At 44.2% G+C, this 10,553-nt stretch overlaps 1 protein-coding gene across 1 annotated transcript; it reads right to left on the bottom strand.

Annotated features, from left to right (window-relative positions):
* Nucleotides 1-1,084: 1,084 nt before the first annotated feature.
* Nucleotides 1,085-3,150, bottom strand: LOC141602364 (uncharacterized). Its single transcript, XM_074422661.1, has 2 exons — nt 2,771-3,150; nt 1,085-2,083 (listed from the first exon to the last, which is right to left on the bottom strand). The coding sequence occupies exons 1-2, from the start codon at nt 3,085-3,087 to the stop codon at nt 1,219-1,221; spliced, it is 1,182 nt and encodes a 393-aa protein (XP_074278762.1). The 5' UTR covers nt 3,088-3,150; the 3' UTR covers nt 1,085-1,218.
* Nucleotides 3,151-10,553: the final 7,403 nt, after the last annotated feature.

Below are 10,553 nucleotides of genomic sequence, written 5' to 3' on the forward strand. Positions count from 1 at the left end.
AATGTCTTTTCATTAGTGTTTTTTCATTAGTGGTAGAGGATATTTTACATCACAAATTCTCATTATAGACGGACATTATCCGTCTATACGTATAGATGGATACCATTTTCCTTCACAAAATATCCATTTGCCATAAAGTGGGAAGCACATGGGGGTGCCCCACCATGTCCCCCCTATCCATTTTATGAGAGGTCTTTACCCGTTTATACGCCCCACCCGTCTATACCAAGACCTATTGATTTTACATTCTTGTTCTTCTTTTATTTCGGTTTTATGGTCGTATACGAATCGTGTAAACAATAGCGTGGTACATGCGTTAGCTCACGTTATGCCTAGGGTAGTTGGTAGAGTAGTGTGGTCGGATGCTTTACCACCGATTGCGAATGATGCTCTAATGTTTGATTCTCTCTTAATGAAGTAAGGCCTTCGAGCTTTTCCCCTCAAAAAAAAAATGTTTTTGAACTAGACTTGTAAACGAGTCTGTCGGAGTGTCGGGTCAGGTTTAGGTCGAAGGAGAGGGTAGTTTCAGATTTACAAAGAATTGGTCAAGTTTACGTTCTGAACATATTGGGAATTGAAGGTAGCATTCTACCGATGCTAAGGCATGGACTTTCAAATTTAATATGTGGGATAAAACCTCACACTTACATAAAAAGAAGTTATTTCACAAAGACTTGTCATGGTAAAAAGGAATAAAGGGGGAACAAGTTTGGAGACGGAGAGAGACAAAAGTAAAGAAAGACAAACTCGCAAATAAATTGGTAGTATGTCTTGAATAGGAAAGCTTCCTAAACGAGGAGATTCATAACTACCGAGGAACAGGGATCTCGAATCAATCAATTCCTAGATGGCTGGGTTGTTGCAAACTAAAAAGCAATATTGCATAGGGAAGAGCCTATATTTTCTCTTTTTTTATCTGGACTAGGTCGGGCGCTTATCCTACTAATCGTGAATCATGGTAAGTATCATCATTCTCGATCACTATACTCTGTATAAAATAAACTTAAACCATCACATTTACCAATTCAACAAAATTATAATAAGTTACTTATATCTAAATAAAGGTACATTAATTTTACATCAATAAACAAAGTAAAAAAGATTTCATATACAACATACATGCATGATCCTTAAATACATTTATAAGACATAATTTAAACAACTAAGAGAATAACCACCCTACTTAATATTTACATGACAATCTAGTATACATTATTGTTACTCCCATTTACTTCTTAATTGATGAGTATGCATGAAATCATAAGTCATCACAATACTCCCATCATTCCTCTTCAAAACAAAACTCTCAACCAAAACATAACAACCAAAGCTCCTCCAACTATTCACTAATCCTTCATACACTTCTTCCTTAACCACCCTCACTTGCTTATCCTCTATAAGTTTAACCCATCCAACTCTTTCTTCTTCCCACATAATTCTATCCACAATTAACTTGCTTAATCCCACCTCTCTATCTCTAGTCTTAAACCACACCACTTTATTATCATTGTTCATATAGGCTAATGCTTCCTCTTGTCCTCCAATTCTAGCCACCTCAGTCGGAACAACAATATCGACTGTAACCTTATTTGCATGACCATAATCATTATTATCGACACTAAAAACTCGCTCCCATCTTTGCTCAAGTGTCATCTCATAAAAAACCGAGTTTTTAACCCGCTCTTTTTCCGTCCCCTCAATGATGAACATGAAGGGACAATACCAAGAACCAACCACCAAGGGTGGTGTACAACATTGTTGGGAAAATGGGAAGTTGAAGTCGGGTAAATGAGCTCGAAGAGACGGGTTAAGGCCAGAAACTTCACGAAGAGTGAAATTACGTGGGGTTTTACCACAAAGTGTCCAAGCTTTCCGACGTAAGAAATGTGGAGGGTGTCCATTTGGAGCAAAAGATTTGGCTAAGAGCGTGGACGGGTCGCGCCATGTTGGTGTAGGTGTAGAAAAACGGAATTGTTGATAGATGTCTTGGGAATCAAATGAACTTGGTTTTGCATCTTTAATGCTTCGGATGCCACAACAGAGTATAGTCACGTCTTCTTCTTTTGAACTTGCATATGTTTCCCTGTTATTGATTACATTAAATTAAACTCTTAACTTAAACAATCATCAAACATAGCTTTCGGCAGCTTAACTCCATTCAGTTTAGTTTAGTTTAGTTCAGCTCAACTCTTCTCAGCCGAAAAGAACATAATAAAAATAAATATAATTGTTGGGCCTCAACCATCACCTTAAGGTTTTAGTTGAAATGGTTCATCGATAATAGTATCAGAGCCAGAATGACCAAGAAGTCACGGGTTCAAATTCTGGCAGCCTCCAATAAGGTTTTAGTTGAAATGGTTCATTGATAATGGTATCAGAGCCAGTGTGACCAAGAAGTCACGGGTTCAAATCCTGGAAGTCTCCAATAACTCACGAAAGTGAGGGGGCCTGTGCACTAACCACTCGAAGAGCCCAATGGACACTCGAGTGAGGGGGCGTAATAAGAATAAGAGTAGAATAAATATAATAGTTGGTTGGACTATCAATAAAGAGTAACAATAGGTCTTGGTATAGACGGGTGGACGAACAGACGGGTATAGACCTCTAATAAAATGGGTAGGGGGACAAGGTGGGGTACCCCTATGTGCTTCCCATTTTATGGCAAATGGGTATTTTGTGAGGGGAAATGATATCCGTCTATACGTATAGACGGATAGTGTCCGTCTATAATGAGAATTTGTGAAAGAGCAAAGATACTAAAAATTCATACCCTTTATGTTTTCCATCAGGTTTAATGGCGTAATAGAGATTAGAAGACAATGGTTGATTAATAACAGGAATCAAATAGACTTCATCATGGCTAACATGTCGATGTTCAACAGTTCCTGAACTGTGTAGTACAATCAGGAGTTTGTTTTGAGGAAATGGTAGATCCTTAATCTCTGGGTCCTTTAATAATCCAAAGAAACGGGTACCCGTCGACTCCTCGTCTTGGATCACTAAATATCCGGAATTTGGACCTTCCGGTGGTTGCGACAAAGTCCCCGGCGCGTTCCGGTAGTAAGTTAATGACCTAGCTGTATACATTTTTAGCAAGATGCAAGATTTTTATTTTTTTGGTTGCTTATGTTGTGTTATGAGAACGTGTATGGATAATGGATTAATAAAAGTCCAATATATACGTTTCAGAAATAATTGGACGAAATTTCCAAGAAGATGGTGGTTTGACTTTGACAAGTATTTTGAGTCATAAGAAGCTTATCATGGTCAACTGTTTTATCAAATTCGTGGTTCCTTAATCCATTAGATTTCTCGAACGTTGTTTATTAGTAACTTTGCGTGCTTGACCAACATTTGTTATTTTCATAACCTTCTCGACGGAGATATGGCAGAACATTATGTCAGAAGTGGGATTTGAACCCACCACGCCGTCTTTCGAAGACCAGGCGGCACATTATGAGAAACGTGTTTTGAGTAGAATTGATCATGGGTCGGGCCTATGCGGGCTTGGGCCGGGCCGGGATGATAAAAATGGCCCACATGTGCGGGTTGGGCTGGACCGGGCCAAATGAGAGGGCATATTTAGCGAGCCCAAGCCCGGCCCTTATGGCCTAAATCGGGCTTTTGGGCCTATATGGGCTTTTCGGGCCCTAAAATTTACGACTTACCGAACGAGATAAATAGTATAATACCTTCAACTTGTACTTTAAATGTGCACTTAGTATAAAAAACCGTACAAAGTATGATGAAATACATATGAATTAATCTCCAAAAATAGAATAAAAGACAATCATCGACACATTATAATGCTTAATCATATCTAGTAGATATGATTTATGTTACGTGAACATCGCTTTTAAATCTCAATAAATATATACATGAGTTTATAAGGAATTATATATAAAATTTATGCTACTTAAACAAATTTTATAAGAAAAATATTCCTTAATTAATAAATATGGGCCGGGCCGGGCCAAAATTTGGGCCAAACGCTTGGCCCAAACCCGGCCTAAAAGTACATTAGGCTTTTTTGGGCCGGCTCATGGGCTTTTTTGGGCCAAAATAAATGGCCCAAGCCCTTCAAAAAAGCGGGCTGGGTCGGGCCAATGGGCTTGGGCCATTTGATCACCTCTAGTTTTGAGGTATTTTGGACGTTATTTAATCCAACTCTATATTCATACGAAATAATCGAACTAAACCCATCACTTTCTACGTTACTCCGTATTTGGCAATATTACAACGTAACTTCCAATTAGACCTGTACTCGGGCCGGGCTGACCAGGGAGCGGGCCGGGCTCTCCTGATCATACCCGGGCCAGGTCAAGGGGCGGGCTTGGCCGGGCCCGGGCCGGGCTGTGATATGCTTAACCCGGGACAGTGGCGGGCTGGGCTGGCAGGCCTTACCATTTAATTTTTTTATTTTTTATTTTTGCTAAAATGGCGGGCCAGGCTGGAATTTCAGGACCCGGCCAGGCCAGGGTTAACGCCGGGCTAAGACCAGGCCGGGCCGGACCAGGCCAAGTTGCATAAAATAACGGTTCAAGACGGGCCGGATCAGCCCGTGCTGATGGCCAGCTCTACTTCCAATAACCAACTTAGCTAGTAGACCGGGACACGAGGCGGGCCAAGCTCCTCAGCCCTAACCGGCCCATCTGGCTGGACGATGGGCTATACAGGTCGGGTAAAGCTGGATATATTTGAGCCCAAACTCGCCCCGAGTATAATTTTTTTTAACCCCATACAAGATTTATATGTAACAATATATATTATCTACATAACAAAACTTCGTAAACATTTTTAAAAATGCATTAATGATACAAGTTGAATATACACAAGCTCAAAATTATAATATATTTCAGCCTAGACTAACCTTGGTAACAATATAAGTTGTCTGCGTAACAAAACTTTATAAACATTTCTAAAAATGCATTACTGATAACATATTTTTTTTACAAGTCGAATAAATCAGATTCAATAGATGAGATGACCACTCTACTCCCACTTGCTTCTTAGTTGATGAGTATGCATGAAATCACAAGTCATCACAACACTTCCATCATTCCTCTTCAAAACAAAACTCTCAACCAAAACATAACATCCAAAACTCCTCCAACCATTAACTCCTTCATACACTTCTTCCTTAACCACTCTCAATTCCTTCTCTTGATTGATTACCTCTAACCCATCCAACTCTTTCTTCTTCCCATATAATTCTATCCATAATTAACTTACTCAATCCCACCTCTTTATCTCTACTCTTAAACCACACAACCTCTTTATCCAAACTCCCATATGCTCTGACAGCCGCTTCTCCACCAATTCTAACAACTTCAGTTTGAACAACAACATCGACCGTAACCGTCTTTTCATCACCATACCCATTATTATTGTCGACACTATAAACCCGCTCCCATCTTTGCTCAAGAGTCATTTCATAGAAAACCGAGTTTTTAACCCTTTCTTTTTCAGACCCTTCCATGATGAACATGAAGGGACAATACCAAGTACCAACCACCAAGGGTGGTGTAGAATATTGTTGGGGCATAGGAAAGTTGAACTCGGGTAATTGAGCTCGAAGAAACGGGTTAAGACCATAAACGTGTTTAAGGGTGAAACTGTTTGTGGTGTTGCCGTTAATCTTTCGTCCATACTTATTGCGTAAGAGTTTCGGAGGGTGTCTGTTTTGGTAAATTTCTACCAAATTAGGGTTAAAGTGGTCTTAGCGTTAGGTCAATACTGCGATTTATGTGAACGTCGTATGTTGTCCTGTTTGAACGATGAATGCAATGAACACAAGCAATTTTGGTGACGCGGAAAACCCAATGTGGGAAACAACCGCGGGGGGAGACGGAATCCCACCAATATTTTCACTATAATTCGAGAGGAAATACAGTTCTTATGCTTGCTATGAATGCTAAAGTGTAATTCTTGTATCTTTCGATGATCGTTCTTCTTTGCATTGAGGCTCCTTATATAGGGGAGGTCGAGGAGCTAGGGTTTCTTCCTTCTCCTCCAAGTTATTCCTAATTTGACATTAGGTAGGACTGTCCTCCTTCAGATCTCGCAAGATGTTGGACCCTCATAAGCTTCTCCCGCGTGGACCTTTGGCCCATATCGCGCCGATTCGACGGCGGCATCCTGGCTCCCCGATATCCCGCATCCCGTAACACTCCCTGTGCCTGTCGCCCCAAGTCGCCCCATATCCATATTTTGGGCCTAACAGTTTGCCCCCAATTTTCTGCGAAAAGTGCAACCCTAATTACTTGAGCGGGAAATTGCAGTGTATCGTTGAGTGACTTCTCGCATACTCCATTTCAATTCACATTTTCGAAACCCCAACTACCCTTTTCTATTTAATCTCATCCGCCCACCATTTTCTCTTTCATCATCATTTCATCTCCTCAAACCTCTCAAACTTCCGTCTCCCCAAATTCCTTCTTTGTCAACACCCTTTCACCGCCCGCCTTCATCCGTCCTCTCGGTACTTCCATTTCTCCCTCCTCGTTTATTATGGCTAAGACTCCCTTAACTTCATCCTCCTCCACCACCATCGACCTTGAAAACGACGACTTCCCCACACAGGGAGTCCTCAAAAGACCACATTCCGGTGACTCCCACCTTACCCAGGAGGATATACCCGAGTAATCAAAGCTCTCTGGGGCTAGGTGACGATGTGGTGATCCACATCCCCAAACCTGGCCAGAAAGCAGACGCTTTTCGTTCGGGGTGGATCTGCTTGTACACCTACCCCTTTGTCCTTGGTCTCAAATTTCCCTTCCCCCCAATGATCCAAGAGTTCATCCGCCTGAACTCTCTCCCTATGGCCCAAATTGCTCCTTATGCGTGGAGGATCCTCCTGTCCACCGTTGCTCTGAACAATAGCATGGGCGCCGAGATTGGTTTATCAGATCTGGCCCATAGGTTCGAGTGCCGATCACTGGGGCACGGCCAATATACTTTTAGGTCTGTGGAGAAGACCGAGAACTTCCTCCTCTCGGCGGCAAAAGGGAAGGACGATGGGTGGTATGAGGATTTCTTCTACGTCAAGCTCGAGTCTCTTCCCATTCGTGCCGACTACCTGTTTGAACACTGGGTTTTCGCCAAGAGTAAGTGTATTTGCATGTTCATTTATAATTGCCCCCGTCGCTTACTATTCTTACTCTTTGATTTGACGCAGAACTCAAGAACCCTGAGAAATCCGAGGACGAGGATACTTCTGTTGCCAAGCTCTTTTCCATCCCTGAAGATCGTAGATCATTCCCCTCCCCTTCTTTGGTTTAGACGAATCGCTGCGAGGAAACCATGTCTTCGGTAAACACCCCTCAATCCCTTGGAATTCCCCGTCTCCTTTGATTCTTTACTCGATCCCCTGCGTCCCCGTGCTCCCCGCAGGAAGTGCCAAACCATCTCGCCTCCGAGATCTTGATGCGCCATGCCAGAAGAGGATCGCCGACTCCCTCACACTCCCGCCTCCTCAAGAAGAAGATCCTCTTCTAGGCACGCTCCGAGCTCGGTGAAGCTACCCCAATATCGCGCGCTCCCGGGTCCCCCATTCATTCGATGAACCGCTTCTACGCCTCCTCGCCGAGTTTGGGACGCCGATCGGGCCAACCATCGGCCCGCACTAGAAAGGCTTCGACCCTGACTTGCTCAAAGGCGTTTGACTCGATCGCCCCCAGGAGATGACCGACTTGGCCGCAGAGCATCGCTTCCCGGTGAGCCTCCTTTCTCGCTTCTCCTCTCCCTTTGCCCTTGTGATTCCACGACTAACGTGCTCTTTTCTTTTACTTCAGGCGCTCCAATCTTCTCTCTACCTTCGCAAGATCTTTGCAGAGGGCTAAGGTTGAATGTCCGGCTTCGTGGGGAAGAACAAGGAGCTCACGACCACCGTGCCAAGTTGAGGAGCGCTCCACACGGCTTTCCGGAGAAGGAGGCGACCAATCAAGATCGGTGGCGAGGACCGGGAGGCCAACTGCGTTCTTACTTCCGGGTTAACAAAGGCGAGGCCCGTCTTGAAGAGAGGGTGAATCGCCAAGAATGTGGGAGCCTATATGCTTTTGAGGGGCGGATTGACCGCATCCGTGCTTATACCGAGGGGAGGCACACATCCCGGAACCCGAAAGAGGAGTCGGGCCGAGTTTGCTCGTGCATTTCCCAATGGCATGGACCCGAGTGCCCTGTTCCCTCCCGGTCGGCCGCAACCAGGAGCCCGAATACACAACTATGGATATTTAGGAGCCATCTCTCGGGACCGTAGAGGAGATCTGGCCGAGGAGGTCGGGCAATGGTGCTACGCAACTCCCGAGGTCGTCTGTCCCACTCGCAATGGAGAAGCAAATAGAGCATGGGGAGCAGAGCAACAGTCAGGAAGCAGCTATTGAGAGGATTGACCTCTCTTAAATTTTATTTCAATTTATCTGGGGACTTGGCCCTGTGTGGCGTAAGTTTTGTAAAAAACTATTTTCTTTCTTGTTTTGGTCCGTTTTGTGGCCCGGTGTGCAGCGTTGAACTTTTGACGGTGCTCGCTAAAGGTAGCAGGTGCCTTATTTTAAAAGTAGCTTTGGGCCCGTGAATCCAGCCCTACTTTTGTTATACTTGTGTTTTTTTCCACCAATTTTCGGAGTTTTGATTCCAAATAGATATACCCGGAAGCCGACTGGCCCGTGGTGCATTTTTGTTTCCCATGACAGATTGTTGATAACGTATTTCACCCATGACGTGAAATACCTTATCACTAGGGTTGGCTGACTTAGAGCTCACCTTCATTGAATACTTCTGATTAACAAGGAGTGTTGCGCTCCTTGTGGTTCCAGACGTTTGAAATCCGTGCGTGCACCCATTGATCTGACATAGCTAGCTAAGGAATTCCGAGTTAACGTTAAGGTATGGGTGGTCTTAATATGCCGAACCCTGCGCGCTACCTCGGCGTATGCTCTCCATGTGGCTTGACTTTAGATAAACGTCTCGCGGCCTCACATGGCGGGGGACCGGACCTCAAAGTGTGCCTCATCTCGGTGTCTTTGTCTCATGGTGTTCCAGGGCAACACCTGGATCCAGGAAGCCACAGCCGGTACCACTCGGTTTTAAAACGACTCTTTCTGAAAAAAAAGAAAAACTAAAGGAAAAAACCTTTTATGAAACACACTAATACCTAAAGGACATACTAACCCCCACCCCCCCTTTTTTTTTTTGGAAATTTTTTGTTTTTGCTTCACGGACTTTCGAAAGGTCCTTTGTACACTAAAGTCTTGGTACTTTGTCAGACAAAGTACCGTTTCAAGTGACGGATGTTCCAGGGTTTATCCAGGATTTGACCGTGCATGGTCATCAACCTGTATGCCCCATTCTTAATAATGCTTTCGACCTGATATGGCCCTTCCCATTTATAGGCGAATTTGCCTGCCTTGTGGTTCTTGGTATTTTCAAATACCCTTCTTAGTACCAGGTCCCCTACTTCGAGGGTCCTGATTCTGACATTCTTGTTATACGTCCTTGCTACGGATTGCTTATATGATGCCATACGTATGTAAGCACTTTCTCGCATGACTCATCAATCGTATCCAGGCTTCTAGTCATTTCGACTTGGTTCGCTCCGCCGTTTGATAGATCTCTGTGTGTGGGTACCAGGACTTCGAGGTATCACCGCTCCGCTCCGTATACCAGGCTAAACGGAGTTTGCCCCGTTGCCATCTTCGGCGTTGTTCGTCCGACCAGTACCGGTGGTAGTTCATCCGCCCATTTTCCCCTAATTCTTCCACCTCTTCCCGAGGTTTTCCACAATAATTTTATTCTTTGGACTCGACTTGGCCGTTGGTTTGTGGATACCAAAGTGACTTTCTCGGTGTTATGTTCCATCGTGCACGAAGCCTTGATGTTATCTCGATATGAATCGGGACCCGTTGTCGCATATGATCTCGGATGGTATCCCAAATCTGCTTATGATGTTGCGCTTGATGAAAGAGATCACCTGTTGTTCTTTTACCTCGTCATGGCTTCGCTTCAATCCACTTTGAGAAGTAGTCGGTCATAACTAGCATGTATACTGTTTCCCGGAGCCCCGGGCAGCTTTCCCATTATGTCCATGCCCCACATCATGAATGGCCATGGAGAGATAATTGGATGCATTGGTTCTCATTTGGTTGGTGAATCATTTGGAGCCGCCTTTTGACATGATTCACAACGTTTGGCATGGTTTATGGCGTCTGCGCGCATCGTGGGCCGTAAATATCCCCGCCTTAAGATTTTGTTTGACTGTGCTTCGTCCTCCGGCGTGGTTCCCACATTCTCCATTGTGCATGTCTTGCAAAAGATTGTTTCTCGCTTCCTTCTTGCTTAAGCACCGAGGCATGGTCCCGCCAATGATTTCTGAAGAGAATGTTATCGATCATGATATACCCGGAAGCTTTTATTTCGAAACTTTGTGCTTCCTTTCGTCTTCGGGAGTGTCCCATCCCTTAGCCAATTTAGGTATGGAATCCTCCAATCTGCATCCCTCTTTGTCCCACCGGGGAAACCAAAGATTCGGTTCCCTGTTCACACCGCATGTGTACATC

Source organism: Silene latifolia, chromosome 9, assembly GCF_048544455.1.
Source record: "Silene latifolia isolate original U9 population chromosome 9, ASM4854445v1, whole genome shotgun sequence".
In the NCBI taxonomy this organism is placed as follows: Eukaryota; Viridiplantae; Streptophyta; class Magnoliopsida; order Caryophyllales; family Caryophyllaceae; genus Silene; species Silene latifolia.

What these genes read in the sequence shown, in the direction of transcription:
- LOC141602364 (XM_074422661.1), bottom strand. Translation starts at nt 3,087, where the DNA reads ATGTATACAGCTAGGTCATTAACTTACTACCGGAACGCGCCGGGGACT. An exon ending in CCTGATGGAAAACATAAAGG is followed by an intron (nt 2,084 to 2,770) that starts GTATGAATTTTT and finishes AATCAATAACAG; the next exon opens with GGAAACATATGCAAGTTCAA.